Source organism: Toxorhynchites rutilus, chromosome 3, assembly GCF_029784135.1.
Source record: "Toxorhynchites rutilus septentrionalis strain SRP chromosome 3, ASM2978413v1, whole genome shotgun sequence".
Classification (NCBI taxonomy): domain Eukaryota; kingdom Metazoa; phylum Arthropoda; class Insecta; order Diptera; family Culicidae; genus Toxorhynchites; species Toxorhynchites rutilus.
The window spans coordinates 176,603,617-176,622,723 of record NC_073746.1 but is presented as its reverse complement, the minus strand read 5'-3'; the positions used below and the strand labels follow the sequence as shown (position 1 = coordinate 176,622,723).

The 19,107-nt window shown below is 39.8% G+C and overlaps 2 protein-coding genes across 6 annotated transcripts in view; one reads left to right on the top strand and one right to left on the bottom strand.

Annotated features, from left to right (window-relative positions):
- The window catches only part of LOC129780222 (solute carrier organic anion transporter family member 74D), a 34,346-nt gene extending 30,609 nt beyond the window's left edge, over positions 1-3,737 (bottom strand). Inside the window, exons 1-4 of the mRNA XM_055788255.1 lie at positions 3,479-3,737; positions 3,068-3,413; positions 2,740-2,960; positions 2,151-2,679 (exon numbers count right to left, since the gene is read on the bottom strand). Coding sequence (XP_055644230.1) covers positions 2,151-2,679; positions 2,740-2,960; positions 3,068-3,413; positions 3,479-3,578 — 1,196 coding nt within the window. The 5' untranslated portion in view covers positions 3,579-3,737. The remainder of the gene's footprint in view (positions 1-2,150; positions 2,680-2,739; positions 2,961-3,067; positions 3,414-3,478) is intronic.
- LOC129780223 (solute carrier organic anion transporter family member 74D) overlaps positions 1-19,107 on the top strand; it is a 62,213-nt gene that overhangs the window by 18,028 nt on the left and 25,078 nt on the right. Inside the window, exons 1-2 of one of the 5 annotated variants that reach the window (XM_055788258.1) lie at positions 9,327-9,865; positions 18,674-19,065. The exons of 1 other annotated variant lie outside the window; for it this stretch is intronic. In XM_055788258.1, the coding sequence (XP_055644233.1) occupies positions 18,879-19,065 (187 nt within the window). In that variant the 5' untranslated portion in view covers positions 9,327-9,865; positions 18,674-18,878. Of the gene's footprint in view, positions 1-9,326; positions 9,866-17,366; positions 17,507-18,673; positions 19,066-19,107 lie in introns of those variants that run through there. 3 more of the 5 variants (XM_055788257.1, XM_055788259.1, XM_055788256.1) reach the window with 3 other exon arrangements.

Genomic DNA, 19,107 nt, shown 5'->3' with positions numbered 1-19,107 from the left:
TCGAATGTAGATTGCGTACTATCATGAATTAAAATTTAAAAAAATCGCTCCAAGCGATACTGCGGCGTAAAAGTCGTCATGTACCTTATTGTTGATTTGTTCGAATGTAAGAAATTTAACACGCGGAAAAAGTCTGTACCAATCTGTACTTTTGACGAAAATCTGTACTCTGTACCGTACAGAATCTGTACCAAAATAACGAAAAAATCTGTACCTTCCTAGATAAATCTGTGCGTGTGACAACACTGCACAATGGTCCAGGAGATGCATTTAAGTGGAAATTAACATTTAGAGCTCGAAAGTTGTTCTCTAGACAAAAACTGTCTTCGTCAAAGTTGTTACATATGATAGAGCGCTCATTTTCATGTTGCCAAAAATATGGTGACCAACATTTTCGATGAAATAAAAAATCTAACTTCCTTATCTCTATAGATAGAGGTAAACATAGTTCGACAATATTGTAGCCCCAGTTATTTGAGACATCTTTGTAGAACAAAGTTTTTTCTATCTCTTGAAATAATCGATATAGCGCCTTTTTCCTAAGTTGCGTTGGGGTCACCATTTCCAAGTTCTGCATCGAAAAATGTTTGTTTCAGTATGTTTTAAAAGTCTTTCGAAGACAGTTTGTATGTAAAATTTGAAATATAAAAGTTGGAGCAAAAAAACAGAACAAAAGCACAGTTTTTTTTAATGGTGACCCTAACGCAACTTAGAAAAAAGGCGCCATATCGGTTATTTCAAGAGATAGAAAAAAAAACTTTGTTCTACAAAGATGTCTCAAATAACTAGGACTACAATATTGTCGAACTATGTTTACCTCTATCTATAGAGATAAGAAAGTTAGATTTTTTATTTCATCGAAGATGTTGGTCACCATATTTTTGGCATCATTAAAATGAGCGCTCTATCATATGTAACAATTTTGTCGAAGACAGTTTTTGTCTAGAGTATAACTGTCGAGCTCTAAATGCTAATTTCCACTTAAATGCATCTACTGGCCCATTGTGCAATGGCCATATCAACTGTCTCCGCTGTCCGGTTTAAATGGACAATGGAAGAACAGAAGGAATACTCTTACGCTTAAATGGCTACTGTGTAATGTACCACATGCAATAGTATAGAAGGAATACTCTTGGCTACTGTGCAATTTAGAGATAGAAGGTGTAACATGTACAATATTAAAATCCGGCTCTGTTACAGCTAAAATACAAATGAGACTGAATAAATAAACACATGGGATAAAAAAAAACTTCCTGATGGGGAGGTTTATACAACCGGAAGGAGAAAAGTGACAGACAGTTTCTATCATATGAAACTGTCGAAGTTCTTCATGAAATATCTAGCTTTAAAAGCGACATATTCATTACAACCGGGACCTTCAACCAGGAAATTGACATTAACGAGTGTTTAAAAAAACCTTGGGCCTGATCACGAACGTCACTTCACGACGAAAACGAAAAATTGTATGCAGCACTATATGCACTTCATTCCGGTTTTCAGCGTGAAGTGGCGTTCGTGATCAAGCCCTTTTATTGCCTTTCTGAAGTTACACGATTGGTTCGTACTGCAGATGATGTCCAAACCAACAACAATCCATTCAGCACGCCAGATCACCGGAATTATTTTCTAATATTTGTTCATAAAAAAACATCAAACACCTGAATATTTTTTCTACGTCAAATCAATCCCAAAATTGAACTTCGCATTTGTACTTCTTTGTAGCAATGTTTCCTTCTCATAGTGTCACGATTATGTGGAATAGAAAGTTCGTTTATGTTTATGGAAGTGAAACTCTGTCAATTCCTCATATACAGAAGAGATATCAATCCTATCAGTTCATTTCAGAGCGTTTCGCTCAAAAAATATTTGATAGAACTTTCTGTTTCAATAACCATGGGACAAGCACTTATTTTAGAATCATTTATCATTCCATCATCTATGATTCTATGAACCAGACTTGCTTCTTCTTCTTCTTTTTGGCTTTAACAGGGTTTAAACTTTTCAGTTCATTCGCCTCTAGAAAAACCCAGACTTGCGTAGAGTGTAATTCCATCTGATATACTGCAGTATGATACTTTCGTAACCTGACTACGATTCTTTTTTCAATTAATGAGATGTTAAAAGCGCAATAACAGAAAGCATTAACTCACCTTGGGCTTGGATTTGCTTTGGCAATTATCAATCCTGCCACAACGACGGCCAATGCAACGAGTGGCGGTCGTAGCAAGTTGGTAATCAATCTCGAGGTCCATTCATCGTTCAGACCATTCGCATCGGATGTGGGCAGTAAAAATCTTGACTGCAGGTAATTTTGCTCGTGTGCGTTGAAATTGATAACACCGGTTTGAATGAAAACCAGCGCAAGTAAGTTGAAGATAAGGATGCTGTTTGAGAACAACCGTCGCAAGGAAGCCGACAGACTGACATCCGCTAACCATTTGTGCGTTGGAAAAGATTGGCTGTTGTTATTGGTGGCCGTTTCAATAATATCGTCCGCTGCCTGTCTCACCAGTGTCGATAGTAATCGTTTAGGGAACAGGCTAACTAAAAACCCCAAAACGAAAATAATAGGCCCTATTATGACCCATCCAAGCCACCAGCCAAGTGTACTAGCGCCAACGGCCAGAGAAATAGCTACTCCAAACTGGTGTCCCCATATACGAGCAGCGATTGCGCAACCTGAATGTGAATGAGGATGGTCAGAATAAAAATGAAAAATATAAATATACCATAGCTCACCAACGTAGCCAGGGCTCTGATGCTCTTTTAAGTTGTCATCTAGGTAGCTCAAACCCAAACAATAAAAAGCTGTGTTGGTTATTCCGACCAGAGCTTGCACAATAAACATCAACACTAAAGTTGTAATACCGTGAGGTCTTTCCGTCTGTAGTTCAGCTGACTGCTCAAGAATGCACACATTTTCGAGTGGGACTGCGTCAATAGTTTGGGACTCTGCAGAACTGCGAAATTGGTATTAACATTAGCATTAATTAGGTCGGAAACATTCAGATAGTTATTGGTATTCGTATAGCGTATTCGCGAAAAAAAAATGTAGATTGCAACATACTTGTGAGTCAGCGTTGGAATGACGAGCAGCAGCAATCCGACGGCTTGTAGCATAAAAATTTCTCCCAGCCATGAGATGCGATGCAGTCGATTGCCCCAATAGACAACAAGTATGGCAAAAACGCCTTGCGCAATGCCGCTGGTCACCAACAACCAGTCCACAATAATCGGATCAAAACCATGCTCATTGGCGGCCTGCTGTGCAGATATTCTGAAATATGATTCAATTCCACCTTGGACAAACCCAGCCAGGGACAAAATGATAAGAAACGATGTCGAAGTACCCAAACGCTGGCAGCCAGGCCCATTGCAACAGCCACACGCCGTTACGCCACAATCGATAGAATCTGAAAGGATAAGCACGATATCGTCATCAGATCACAGCTCGACTACTATCGTAATACGCACTTGCCTTCCCTTATGTTTCGAGCGTTGGCTTCAAATTGAGGCAGCCTGTCTTCATCGTCGCGAATCAATGAGGCTGGTCTGATCATTGCACTGTCTCTGTTCATGCCATAGACTTTTATTTGGCGAACTTATGATTATGACTCACTTTCTCCAATTGCAATTATGCTAATCAGACAAGGGCTGGAAAGCAGTTTAGCGCGACACCGACCTCGAACGCTTTCACTGTCGAAACCCACTGCTTACTAATGACTCAAGTACGGTGAGACAACCTGTGCGAGCGAAACCCACATAATGTTGATAACGATATCTAATCTTATCAGTGGGGACCGCGCCGGGCCACATGGACAACGATTGCGCCCGACGGATTCAGACTACTCCAGACCGGACATGCGCTCCTGCGATTCCATGATATCAACAAATTCAAATTACGATACCGTAGAAGTACAGAAGAGAATAATCACTCTACACTACGAATCAATAATGGTGTAGTTTTCCTAGATATTGTTTGTGGAAATTTGAGAGTGTAACTGAGAAATCGGCTTTTTACGCTAGATTGTAATGAATTGTCATTATTTTCCGTAGGACTATGTTTGACAGGTAAGTATAGAGTAGAAAATAAAAATCTTAAAAATTGAAAGCGTATTGAGAAAAAGAACTATTTCTAAAGCTTAGGGTTATGTCCCCGGACTCGGCCTTTTCTTGGTACGAATTCTTCACATCAATCGATCAAAAAATATTTCTACGCATCTATAACAATAAATGGTGGGTCACACCTTCGGCTGAAGGAGGCCTGGATGATAGCTCAGGATTTGGTATGTGGCTTGTTTGGAGAACGGAAAATTTTGGAAAAAAACAATTTGGAAACTTCTAAATCACTCGGATGGTTTATTCACGATCTCGCACATTTAAAGGTTGGAATGGTAAATATGCATTGGCAGTGATCGATTCGTATGATGTTTGGTTTTATGCGTTCTACCCTGTTATACTGTTCATCGGGATATGCTGTTCGTATTCGTGTCACACATTGCATTTTTGAGGGAAGGGAACGGTTTGGAAAGCGCTAAGGATAGGGATGGACATCAAAATTTGGAACACTTGCTCAAACTTCGCGCTTTAGTCGCGAACAATGAATTATAATGTTTTTAAACACAATTAAACTATTGAAAAATCCCCAGAAAAATGTTTAATCAAAAATCCACCGAGTAATCTGTGCCAATTCCCATAAAGAGCCGGCTAAAACGAACACCTAAAGTGTCGGTGAGGTAATATTTTTATATGCCAAAAGTGTTGCCCGAATTTTTAAATTTATTGTTTGTCAGCTAATGGAATAGTTTTCAGCTGTTTGATACGATTAGCCCGCTTATTACTCTCGATTAATCGCCAGATTGTCGGAGCTTGCAATGCAATGTTTCGCTTCTCTTATGGCTTCCATTGTATTGATCAAATTTGTCGTAAGTACAAACAGCACTAGGAACGAAAAAGATAGCAGACAATAGCACGTTGGCTTGAATAGAATGATATGGACGTTTATTTTCGTAGTGGTAGTAATTTATTTGAATTATATTTCTCTGCTCGTTCTTTTGGTCGACTCAACAGCATCTTTCGCAGAGTGGCACCAAAAAATCCGAAATCGATTACACTAGATTCTTTATTACGTGATTTTTCTTCCGTGATTTTATTTCACGCAATATTTTGACGTGATTCTCTCGAACTTACGCGATTTTTTTAACCCGATTCCTCGGAATTACGCATTTTTTTACGTATACTACTACTACTATAGATCTGACTCGATTATCCGGAGTATCGATTTTTTCTCACTCTGGATAATCGAATCCTACGGACAATCGAATCATTAAAAAAACGAATTTTCGCTCGGTAAACGTAAGATAATTATGATTTGCACTAATTTATTAAACGGTTTTATCTAACTTGTACCCGTTTGTATGTTTATGACTTTGTAACTTTGTTACGTTGTCTGTAGCGATGTACCACATAACACTTTCGCATTTGGCAAAAGAAACGAAAAAATCCCGCGATATCAATATATTTCAATATCACAATTTGATCATGTTGATTTTCTTAAATGGATGAACCTCAAAAAAAACTTTTATTTGGCAGACTGTTCAAGAGCGCTTTTAATGCATCCAAAGATTAATACGTTGAGTTGGTTTCATCGCACCGACATTGGGCTTTATGTTTAGAGAGTGTCAACTGGAAGCGACAGCAACAAAATTGGAAAATGATTTTTATAAAAGTCCCCTATTGATCCGCAGGGACCAACGTGAGTCAGACGAAAAGTTCATCTTTGGTCCCCTAGCACGATCAGGGCTTAACGTTTTAAATAAGTCGGAAGAACTAGTGTATACTCGACAGGAAGAGGCAGAATTGTTTGGTGAAGTATCGTAAATGAAGCGCTGGGCGGTCTTACGGAAGTTGGCCGGAACCTGAACCATGGCCGATGAAAAGATGTATAACGGGGTGTTATTTTACCTTTTCGTGGCTTTGATGGTCGTCTGTCTCTCTATTTTGGCCATTCGCCCAAAAGTTTTCTATCGGGCGCAGCTGGGGAATGTTGGGAAGGTTGGTGGTCTTCGCGATAATGTTTATTTCCAGCCGATCCATCCTCCAGTGATCTTTTGCATAATGGGATGATCCCAGGTTCGGCATAAAGATCACATCACCTTCCCAACTCCGGCAAGCACTTCGTACTATATATCACCCCGTTCACCATATGACTCAAAAAAAGAGCTTGATTGAGCTTGATTGAGCTTGAACTTGATGTGAATGATATATTCGACGTCATCGCTTACCTGGGGAACGTAAAGTACCCGGTCCCCTGCCATTCGTTGAATTCTACCATCAAGTACGTCTCGTCTTTCATTATGAGTACGAAGAGAAGTTTTTCACTTCTTTCGCCGGAAAGAAGTTTTTCACTAGCACCTCAAACTGCTCCTTCTGGGTGATTGCCTGCTGCTCAGATACGGCCGGTCTCGTCTGACGCTTCCGCATAAAATGTCCATTTGGCCAGATTCTTCTCCACCGTTTGGCCAGTTGCTTCGATCTCCCGGCTTAAGGAGCGACTTAGAGATGATATTGTAAATACCAGATCGGCTATATCTGGCGGACACAAAGTGCCTCAGGATGTCCAACTCCTTCGCTGTGGGGTGGAGCTTACAATATGGAAAATTCATCAAGTTGCTTGACAGTGCTGCTGCTGTGAAACAACAGCCTTGAATAGTTTTGGTTGTAGACTTAATAAACGTAAGATTTAAAGAAAAAATTTGAGGTTTTGTAAATTCCATTACTTTTTCACCGTGATGTGGCGTTTGTGATCGGGCTCCTTGGGAAACATGGATTTGTGAAGTGATGAAACGGACGAAGTCTTTTTTTTTCACTTGTGAGTATGTTAGTGAAAACTTTTCGTTTTTTTTCGATCGTTTTCTTCGTTGTGGTTGTTGTAAACGATTCGGCTTCCTCTGATATCGATGTGACCTCGATTGATCTTTGAAGGATTCTAGCGGTCAGTTTTCGCTTTGCAAGTGCAAGGTGTGTGTGCCGAAGTGCGAGTGCCACCGTACAAGATCGCCGGCATGGCGCTATGCTGAGCGGCCTTCAGCATGAGATATTTTTTTGTTTGTTTTGAATTCTCCCCCTCTTTCTCTATCAATCTCTCTTACACACACAGCTAATGCATTTCTCCTATATTACATATTTTATTTAGTTCTATTCCTTTTAGAAAACTAACGGCACGATTGCTTCCATATCAGCTCTCTCAGAATGTTGCTCTCAGTTTCCCTATTTAATCGCCAAATTTGCCAAATTTGTCGTTCTTATTATTTTTTTCCTGAATAGTACCAATGACATTTTAATTATTAATAATTAATATTACTGTCCATTATATAATAATAGTTATTTTAATAATAATATTATTTACAGCGAATTCCGCAGTAGTGATGTGTGTTACATCAAATAAAATTCGTTTCTTTCAGCCACAAGTTTAGAATTTTAGATTTATTTTCAAGATATCGAGATTTTAAACTTACGAATAGTGATTTTAGGTTATTGAAATCTGTAGGATTTAGATGAAGAAATTTTTAAAAATTTACAATGGATTAGGTATTGAGAAATGTGTTTTATTTTCTATTTCATGTATTAGATAATAATTGTTTTTTTTTTCAGAATTTACGCTTACAATTTTAGGTTTTGAATTTCTATTTTTAGGATTTTTTTTGATTTTCGGGCGTAAACAAAATCTAAACCACCGAAAAATCACAACTGAGTGCCGATACTCAGAAAGAAATAATACTGATTAGTTTAGACTCGCTAAACTATGACTTATGTTCACATAACGTATATACATAACGTTTTGTTTTTTGTGTCCCTCGTTAGGCCTCTGACCATCTGGTCACTTTAGTCATATGATAATGAAAATTATGATTTTGAATAGCTTCCATCGTGTGTACCAAGTTTCAATAAAATAGAAGAGGGTCACGTCTAAATTTGCTGTTCTTCGAATGATTTGGAAGGAATTGCTCTGTAGCAATCGCAGCGGAACGAATTCTCATCATCACTTTTCAACCGATGAACACAGCTTTCACTGTTTAATTCCGTTTTAATCGATCGCGTAGCACCGTCTAATGCACAAACCATGGAGCGCAGCTTTACTGTTTCGCAGTTCAACTGATAGCGCTGTCAAATTTTATTTGAAAACTCATAAGAAAACTCATTGCCCGGCGCAGTCTGTTGATTTGCAGTCACAATCGAGCATTCGCGTCACCACTTTTCATGTAAACAAAAACAAAATAAAATTCGTATGAAAATCTTGTTCTTGTGGTGTCCACGGATCAGTTAAATGTTTTTAAAAACAACACATTGACATATCCGTGCTGGCGATATTGAGCTTCGTTTACTAGTTTAGGGGAGCGTGAAAGAATAGCTTATTTTCAGTCGGAATGAACACGTTTTCAAAATTAAAATTATAAATGTAAATTAGCTTTTCCATATCAAACTAGTATTGTATTTAAATGAAAAACATTTTTTTTGCAGGTGGTGAAAAAGTCTCATGCGAAAATTGTTTATGAAGACAACTGATTATGATTATGATGAAAAAATTCAGCAACAATGTTGGAATTGTTTAGCCACATGGTTGAATGAATGTCAGAAACACGTGTAATCAAATAACAAAATGTGAAAATTTTCAATCAAATTTTAGAATTTAAAATCCGGCTTTGTGTCTTCTAATCTGATATAGATTACACTAACGAGTTTAGGACCCAAATTATGGTCCTAATTTGAAGTTGCCACCAGACGTCGACACCATGCCACTGTCATCGCGAATTCTTCGCAAGCAGTTTAGAACAAATGTTAACGTTCAGTACAACGATGCTAATGACGCAACGCATTATTGTTTTCGAATAAATGGAAACACACATATTTAAAATGAGTGTCGAAGCACAATTGCCGCAACGCGACGCATAGTGCGGCATTCTGGTCCCACCTTTACACTTGCAGTAATACTTATGACAGACATACAGCTGTACTACCGTTGTACTTCGAAAATTGTATGTCTGTCACCATGTACAGCGCTAGAACCATGCAAGCAACTCGGTACAATCGCTGTACCTGTACCGATCTATTTACCGCTGTACATGGCTACAGTTGTACTGTGCGCAGCGCCATAGACGGTTAGTGGTGGGTAGCATGAACAAAACGAATCAAAACATTTGGTATACATTCTTTTCACTGACTATCTCTTGAGTTAATAACTCAGAGTGAAAATTTGCTTGTTGTGTTTGATAGTTTAGACGCTAAATAAAAACCTTTTTCATTGAAATATGTGGTGAAAATTGGAAAAATTCTGATTGTCAGTTTGACATACGGTACAATGTACAACCAAAGTATGTCTGTCATGGTACGATAGTACCTGTACAACGCTGTACTCTTACAACGCAAGTACAACTGTATGGCTGTCCCTGGTATGAGACGTACTGACTACTGACTAAGGCCATGTTCTCACTGCAGCAGGGCGTAAACGTGGCGTGTTCACTTCTCCCAACGACATTTTAATTCACTCACATTGCACCGTGCCAGCGGCGTGTCTTCGGCGTGTTTTATACAAATTGTCAATGTGTATTTTTGAATGAAAGAATGAAAATTGGTTTATTTTTAAATATTCCAACATCGTTGGACGAACCAGGACAAAAATCGAACGGTGAAAAACGTAAAAACTAAAAAAATGCGAAAAATTCAAATTATGTCACTACTACAAACAAACATATGCAAGAGAGAAGCGGAGAACTACAAATATCGCCGGCGTGAAGTGTTCTCGTTTGCACGCCAGCCACACGCCAAAAACACACTCACGACACGTCAGCCTGGTGTGAACACATCGGTAAGAACACACACGATTAATCGTAAGCATCACACGCCCCGCCCAAGCCACGCTGACGCTCCGTTGCAGTGAGAACAAGGCCTTAAAGGTATTTATTGAAGTTTTCTTAAATCTAGTACAATTTTTTAGTTTACATGTCAATTGATCAGCCTTGGGGCCCGGCAACTTTGTTCAGATTGTATTTTGTTTTTATTAATGTTTATAACAATGTATCGTTTGTAGTCTAATTTACATTTGAACCCGGAAGGAGAGAAATATAGAATTTTTAATTGGGAAAGTTTGATAACCTACCTAACTACAAGAATAAATAAACTATGGGACTAGCTCCCGGATGAATGCGTGCAGGGACCGCTGGCAAGACTCCCTGAATCTAGTCAGGATTTGATTTTTTCGCTCTTCCAGCACCTGAAGACCAGACAACCGGTGGATCTCGGAATTTCGTGTCCTAGGTGGACTGTCCAGGATCATTCGAAGGATCTTGTTTTGGATGACCTGAAGTTTACGGCGGTGGCTATTGGCGCAACCCTCCCAGATTGGCAGACCATACTCAATCACCGGTGAAACGATCTGCTTGTATATCGCAAGTTTGTTTTTCCTCGTTAAAGTAGACTTTCGATTGATGAGCGGGTAAAGCGACTTAATAAGCTTGGAACACTTCGTGGATGTTTTGTTCACATGGGAAGCCAAGTTCAGATTCCTGTCCAGGGTGAGACCCAGGTAGACTACATCACTCGACCAATTTATGGGAGTGCTGTTGAGGTGGACTTTCACGTCATTAGGCGGAACAAGTCTTGGTTATTTGGAGTGTGGAAATATTATGGTTTGTGTTTTCGCCGCGTTGATGCATATCTTCCATGATTTTAAGTAGTCAGAAAGAACATCCAGGCCTCTCTGCAAATTTCTAGTTAACGGACGTATCACTCGACCCTTGTAGATGATAGCGGTATCCTCAGCGAACATCGACAACACGCCATCACCAGGTAGGGGAGGAACATCAGATATATATATATATATATATATATAGATGTTAAACAGGATAGGACCTAGGAGGCTACCCTGCGGAACTCCCGCTATGACGTTGAACATATCGGAGAGCATGTTGTTTAGAGAGACCTGGAAAGTCCTGTCCGAGAGATAGTTCCCGATGAACTTGATAAGGAAGATCGGGAAGTTGAAACGTCGTAGCTTGAGCACAAGACCATTGTGCCAGACATTGTCGAACGCCTTTTCGACGTCCAACAATACCATGGCAGATGTTTTGGACATGGACTTATTCCGCCTAATGATGTTCGTGACACGCGCAAGCTGGCTGATAGTGGAGTGACCTTTCCTGAACCCAAACTGCTCCCGGAGGAAGATGTTATTCTGATTTGCAAACTCTAGTAAACGACTAAGAACCAGTTTTTCAAACAGCTTTGAGATTGATGACAAGCGGCTGATGGGGCGATAGCTTTTGGCACTGGTAGGGTCTTTACCAGGCTTGTGGATTGGTATTATTTTGGCTAGCCTCCAGCGAGACGGGAAGTAGCCAAGCTCCAAGCACTCATTGAGAATCGATACCAAGTGCTCGAAGAAACCAATGCTCAAGTTTTTTAACTCGAGATTGAGCACTTCGTCAAACCCGGCGGCCTTCATATTTCTTGTACTACGGATCGCAGCTATCGCCTCACCAGCCGTTATTCTCGATTCCTCTGGTAGAACGATGGGGGTATCAGCGACACTTGCCAGAACCTCCTCGACGATAGGCTCGTGGGGACTCACCATGTAGCAACCAAGATTGTGAGAATCCACGAAGTGTTGACCAAGCGCATTCGCCTTTTCGGCAGATGTAATTAGCAGAGACGGAAACGAATCCGGTGATTTGAGCGGAGGAATAGGTCGCGGTTTATTTTTAAGGATCTTGGCATTTTTCCAATGCCAAGTTTGTTTATTCCTGAGATCCACAATCCTGACATTTATAATTTTCTTTAGACGATTGCAATTAGCCTTCAGGTGGAGGAGACCAGTACGTTGATACTTGCGACGGATAGTGTAGCGGAGTCTAATTAGATTTTTAGTTAACCTGTCTAGATGCAGGGAGTTACTCACCACTCTTGAAGCCGGAACGTGTCGGTCTCTGGCCCGGGAGATCGCCTCATCGATGGCCTGAAGGGAACGGTTGATGTCGTCGGTTGACTCGGGTACAATGTCATAGTGGATAACGGTGTAGACACACTGCTGAAACTGTGACCAGTCGACGCGGTGGTAGTTGCGTCTCGAAGCCTGGAATCTGTTGACGGAGGAGCCCATTTCAATCTGCCACCGGATAGTGATCAGAGCTGAGCTCTTGGTAGACGACAGGCTCCGAGATATTTGTGGTGTTTTATATGTCGATGGTTATATGATAAATATGTCGATGGTCGCGTGGATACCGGATCGGCTTAAACGGGTGGGACCATCTGGGCTTAGAATGGTGTACTCTGCTTCTTGGAAATCATCGTGCAGGATCATACCGTTTCGGTTACAGCGGGTGTTGTCCCACGCTTGATGCTTCGCATTTAGGTCGCCACCGATGATGAACTGCTACCGCCGCCGAGTCAGTTGAATGATGTCGTTTCGAAGAAATGCTGCCGAGCCGTCCCGTATGTTTGTTTGTTTGGGGCAGTAAGCTTCCACCCCAACGGCCTCGATGATCTTCAGCTCGAAGCTTGGAAGCAGCTGACAGCAAATATTTCTTCTGAGTGCGATGGCCACGTCACCACCCATAGAGCTTGTTCTGTCGAGCCTCACGAGGCGGAAACCAGGAAGAAAGACATTTATATCGGGTTTGAGGTGTGTTTCCGTGATAATAAATACGTCTGTTTCATGCTCGTTGAGAAAGTCAACGAGCTCAATGGCTTTGCTCTTGAGCGAACAAGCGTTCCAGTTCGCTATACGTAAGATGTTACGGTCCATACATGGAGACGAGGGCGAGAACAGCCTCAAGCTGTTCATTCAATGTCTTGCATGTGCGTTGAATCCTAATGACCTCAGAGACTAGCAGAACAAGCTTCTTATCATTCAAAGGTGCGCCCTCGGCGGTCGTGCCGGATGTTACACGTGAGTACGACAGACCCGAGAGGGGGGATTGATTCTGCTGCGACGTTGCGTCCATGAGCCGATGCTGCACTGAAGAGCCGCTAAGGACCACTTGATTGCTTGCGGTGGGGGCGGCCGGCTCACCACGGTTTCGTACATTGTTGAGTGGAAGAGGGGGCAGATTTGGAGCTGCACTGCTGTTGGGATTGTGACCAGCCCCGCAATTCGCGCAGACAGGGACACCGTCTTCCATATGTTCACATGCATCAGCGTCGTGGGTTTTGCCGCAGTTAACGCAGCGGAATGCCATGTGGCAGTTTCGTGTGCCATGCCCAAACATGAAACAATTCGTGCATTGGGTAACGTCTCTGTGGAATGGTCTGTAGCGATCCCACACAACCACGATATGAAACAGTTTCCGGATATTCTGGAGGTCCTTCAGGCATGTCGAGTTCTTGGTGAAATGGACGAGATAAAGTTGGTCACGGGGTGCCGCTTCATTTTATAAATTTGAACTGGCTTGATTTCGATTGTTCAGCGACATTTATAGATCGGGAGCGCTTCGCTTTGTTGCTACCACTTGCGCCAGAGCGCGTATTGCCTGCGGCTTGGTTCATGGGGACGTCGACGTCCAGCGCGAGAGAACTAACACTTCTACTTTTACTTTTACTTTTCTTCACAAGACACAAGAGCAAACGAGAACACGTGTTTACTGCTCAACACAACAGCCATCAGTAAGACGTACTCATTGTCCGAAGAAGATATGAAGACAAGCGAAAAGAATGTAACATAGGAGATATTCTATCTATCAATAGAATAGAAAAAGATTGATATAGAAAATTTAATATAAAAAAATAAACTGATCAAATTTAAACGGGACACAGCACAAATTAACGAAAACTAGTTCTATGAGGCCAGTTAAAGCAGATTGAGCTAAATGAATTCATTGTTGATTTGGTTACAATAGTATTGTTCTAGTCTACAGGACAATTCAATATGTTTCAAGTTTCATGTTTGATGAATGTGGGATCAGAGGACGCGTCATAGTAGAACTTACGATTGGAAACTGAGGTTGATGGTATTGAGAACAATTAAGGCAAACCCGGGACTCTCGGACTCAACATCGCCAAAAAACACAACTCTAACCAAAGTACCATCCGGAGAATCCATATGCGAAAAAGGTTATCGTAATTTCCATGCCTACAAGTAACCAGACAGGACGCTGAAGCAAAATCTGGCGGCCAAAATACACACCCAAAAGTTGTATAACAAGGTTTTTACGAATCACGAAGGATGCATGCTGATGAATGACACAACGTGCGTGAAGATGAATTTTAGACAGCTCCCAGGCCTGAAATTAAATAAGCCCACTGCCAGAGAAGATGTCCCCAGCAAATTTAAGTTCGTTATCGCTGGTAAATTTGTGAGGAAGCTCTTGATTTAGCAAGGGATTTGCAGCTGTGGACAGAAAACCAAGGTTCTCGTCACAAACAAGACAACGGACCTGCAGAAGCCTCCTCTTCCGTTAATTAAGGCCCACAAAGATCCGGTGAATTTTTGGCAAAATTTGACAAGCTACCAATACAATCGCTTCAGTGCTTCAGTGGTACTGTGACAATGGGGTCAATTACATTGAAATATACCTCAAATCCCCTCAATTGCCCCCAATTCCGCCCAATCGAAAAATATTGGGCAATTGTCAAAGGGAAATTGCAGAAAGGTACCAATGTGACTCGGGATGCTGCAAACATGAATACAGTGATGCTTCTGAATCGGGACGCTTTTTAATCCGGACACTTTTTCATTACATTCAATATCATACCTAAATCATGACAGTTTTTGCATGTTGAATTAATGTGACTGATAGTTACTATTGTGTCAATTTAGTTTAGTGTCAAACATAGTCCCTAGCTGTTAACAAAAAAAATGTAAAAAATCAAAAATCAATGTGAATTTCACAAACCCATGTCCGGAATAAAAAGCACGTTCAGAAAATGCTTTTAAATCCGGACGGTCGAAAGTTGACGATTAAATTTCTCATTTAAGGAGTTGCATAAGGGTATGTTAGAAGCCTTAGTATGGAGTATGGAGTGTAGAGCAAAGATTTTTGATCCGAGAAACCGCAAAACTCTTCGGTATACAGGACGGGGTCGATTATATGACCCGTTTGTATGTACGTAGGTAATTTTGTAGCTTTGTCTGTAGCACTGTCTCACATTAATAGAAATTTAACCCCCTTCCTGTTGACCGATTGATCTGAAATTTTAAACACATCTTCATCTCTGCAGTTATTATGAAACTGCGTATTTCATGATCTTGAAAATCCAAAATGGCGGCCGCTGTAAAATGGCGGATTTAATATTTTCTCTAAACCTCATCAATATGGGTATCAAATGAAATGGCTTGACTAGTAGAACACAGTTATTTATGAAAAATTCAAATCCAAAATGGCCGCCAACACAAAATGGCGCCATATATATTTTTTTCCAAACCTTATCAATATAGGTATCAAATGAAAGGGCTTGATTAGTAGAATACAATTATTGACAAGGAAAAAATGTAAATCCAAGATGGCGGTCGCTACAAAATGGTGGAAACATATTTTCTCAGAACCCCATCAATATGAGTATCAAATGAAAGGACTTGATAAGTAGAATACAATTATTGATGAAAAATGTAAATCCAAGATGGCGGCCGCTACGTAATGGTGGATAACATATTTTCTCCCGTATAACCCCATCAATACGGGTATCAAACGAAAGAGATTGTCTAGTAAAACACAGTTGTTTTGTTTCCAGAAAATATTTTTTTCAAAACTGTATCAATATGTGTATCAAATGAAATGGCTTGACTATTTGAACACACATTCAAAATGAGCCACGGTAGTTTTCCATTATCTACAGATAGATGATTCATTGCATGTCCCTCGATTTTATTTTAGTCTCATCAATTCCCTAGATTAATGAAGAAAGGGTGTGGTAACTACTAACTGCTACTTGCTTTATTATTTTCTAGCCTTTAGTGCATCATCTGTATTATTATTACGTTTAATCACAATGAAACCGTTGAACTTAAAAAGGGTTACTTACTTATTCAAGTTTTTAGTTCTCAGTACATGATCCGTATCATTAGTATATTTCTCTACAATAAAACCGATTTCTTTAAAATTTTGGATATGCATTTTTCATAAATAACCGTGTTCTACTAGTCAAGCCTACTACTAGTTAAGTTCATTTTGTATTCATACTGATTGAGGAAATGAGGTTTGAGGAAATATGTAATCCACCATTTTGTAACGGCCGCCGTCTTGTATTTACATTTTTCATAAATTATTGTTTTCTACTAGTCAAGCGCTTTCATTTGATCATCTTGTGAAAATACAATAAATAATTGCATTAATAAAAAAAACGTTTGTACCAAACGTGTTTCCGTTTAATCCCGCTACTTATGACGCACCCGTTAATAAGTTCTACAATAATTGATAAATAATTTCTCTCAAAGAATTGCAAAAAAACACGTGTCCGGATTTAAAAGCAAAAGTGTCCGGATTTCAAATCATGATTAAAAAAGTGTCCGGATTTAAAAGCACGACACGATGAAAGAAATTCTAAATTTTGAACGAATATAACATGATTTTGCGGAATTCTGTGACTCATAACTTAGAAGAAGGCCTTTTAATTCTATAGGAACGCTAATTTTCCAGGCTAGAACATGTCAATATTTTTTAGTAGTTGAAGTTATATTCGTAAGCGCTCAAGCGTCCGGATTCCGAAGCATTACTATATATCGAGGAATAAAATGGCCGCTGAGGTTGATCAACAAAGAGTCCAAACTTTGATGGAGGGTATCCGAATAAAAGTACGAAAATTCATCAAAACTGTAACGGAATATTTTTTTCTGTATTACTTCTGAAAAGAAGAATAAATTATATGCATTTTGATATAAAAATATTTGTTGTATCTTTACCCAAACTCAAGGTACGCTGATTTTGTGAATTCAGTTTACCGATATCTAGCAATCTGTATGTTCCATTTATCTGGCCAACATCCGCAAGAAACCCGCCAGCCGAAACTATTTACGTAAATCCGATCTAATGAGGCATATATGCCACCATCTCTCGTGGAGCCATTGTTCCTTTTGTTGAAAAATAAATAGAATTCAATAATCAGTACATCATCTGACGCGATAAAGCAGATTTGGCCATGCTTCCTTCGAGCGTGAGACGAATTCAAAACAAAACCCGCCGACCCAACGAAGCGCCGCCGTGTCGACCTTTCCGTCAGTGCGTCGCGCGGACTCGGGAAGAGCATTGGTAGGGTAAAAATTGCAGGTGTATTTTGTGCACTCATCAAGGCGGCTGATTGTGGATCCCAATTTGCTAGATGTCTGCGCAAAATAACTACGCTAATCAGTTGCGTCTCAGCCCCCGATATACGTAGTCGCCGGTAAAGGTTTAGCAGACAGAATGTTAGAAAATCATCGGTGAAAAATGAGTTCACTTCAATAATCAAAAGTCTAGTTGCCAATCAATTACGGCGAGTCTTACTAAGAATGCTAATGTGTGTGAATAGTTAAGTTGATTAGGTAATTCATCAGGTGTGAAAAAAGTCAACAAAAAGTGCAGTCCAATGTCCAGTCATTGCAAAACGTGACATCGTGGAGCTTATGATGAGAAAACCGAATTTGACGTTACCGGTGTTTGCTATTGTATTGTACGTAATGCATGCTTTTGAATTTTCTCACCACGTTAAACAAATACGTTAAGTTCTTCCACCCGGCTTGATGTGATTTTTCAACCAGTATTTGAAAAATAAACTTCAGAACATCTTGCCTTCTCAAACCACGAGCCAATAGTATTTTGAAATACTAAAATTAATTGAACATTTGTATGCATACGATGTTTGCGCTCGGAATATTTTGCGGTTAGTCAACCGCAGGAATATTTTATCTTTTCATGAATGAAGTTGTGATAGGAAAACCTTCCGGGGCATATGATTGTCAAACGATTATTTTTTCACACACCTGGTTTCTATTTCTGATTAGACGTAACATCACACGTGATGACCGCTTCACTAGATTCAGAGGACGCTTGTTACATGAAAAATAAAGTCGCAAAAACGTGTTAACGTATAAATTGCAAGTTATCCCGACAGCAACTGTTTGTTTCGAAAAAAACAACAATTTTGGGTATTCCGCTACCGAAAAGAAATGAAGAAATGAAGGACTATTATTAGAATGTAAGCTATACAAAGTTTTGTAAAAATTTGATTATAGAAATTATATAGAAAAACTATTATTATTTTTTCATTTAGCACATAAATATTGTGTATACATACACACATAGACCAGGTGCACGAAAAAAACAGCCCTTCTTACTATTCAATCTAATTTGATGTACAAACATTGGTAGACAATATTCATTATCATCCAGAGAATCAAACAAAAATAAACGGCATTGTGCGATAAAAATACCTAGTAACCTGACCAAATGTTATGACTAGAGAGCAATAAAATATTGATACAGGCTAGGAGATACAACAAAGAAACAGATAAAAACAACGGCAACCCTTGAAAAATCTAGAAACCGATAAGTTGATAATCTTTCAATGTGACTGGCTTGAGTTCGGTGACGGTGCATTATCGACTGTTAAACATTAGTCCATCATATGGTGTGCGGATGGATAGATGTCGACAGTAGGACACTAAGTTTAAGAAAAACCAGACTTTTCTCATGGTGTATCAAAATTATAGATTCGTGTGTACTCAGTGTTCATCAGTGACAATGACTTACCGGACGGAAAGTGTATAAAAAATCCCAAATTCAGGACGCTTGATGAGGTTACTTCTCACTAATTAAGAGTGAAGTGTCAGAAATCAACCGTCGATAAGACGCTAACAGTAGAGCAAAGGTGTGAAAATTTGCCTTTAAGTGTTCATAGTGAAGAAAGTTTGAAACATGAAAAGCAACTATTTCTGTGGAATATCGTTCTGGCATCCAGCATGGCTACAACGCTTCGCAACGTCACGATCCTTCATTCTGGTGTATGGCTTACTAGGAACAACCCAAGCGATGGCCTACATTTACTTTGTAATCACTCTGACCACGCTGGAGAAGCGCTTCAAAATTCCTTCGTCCACAACAGGTAAGATAAAGTTGCTCGAGTGATATTTACAAAAATTTCAAC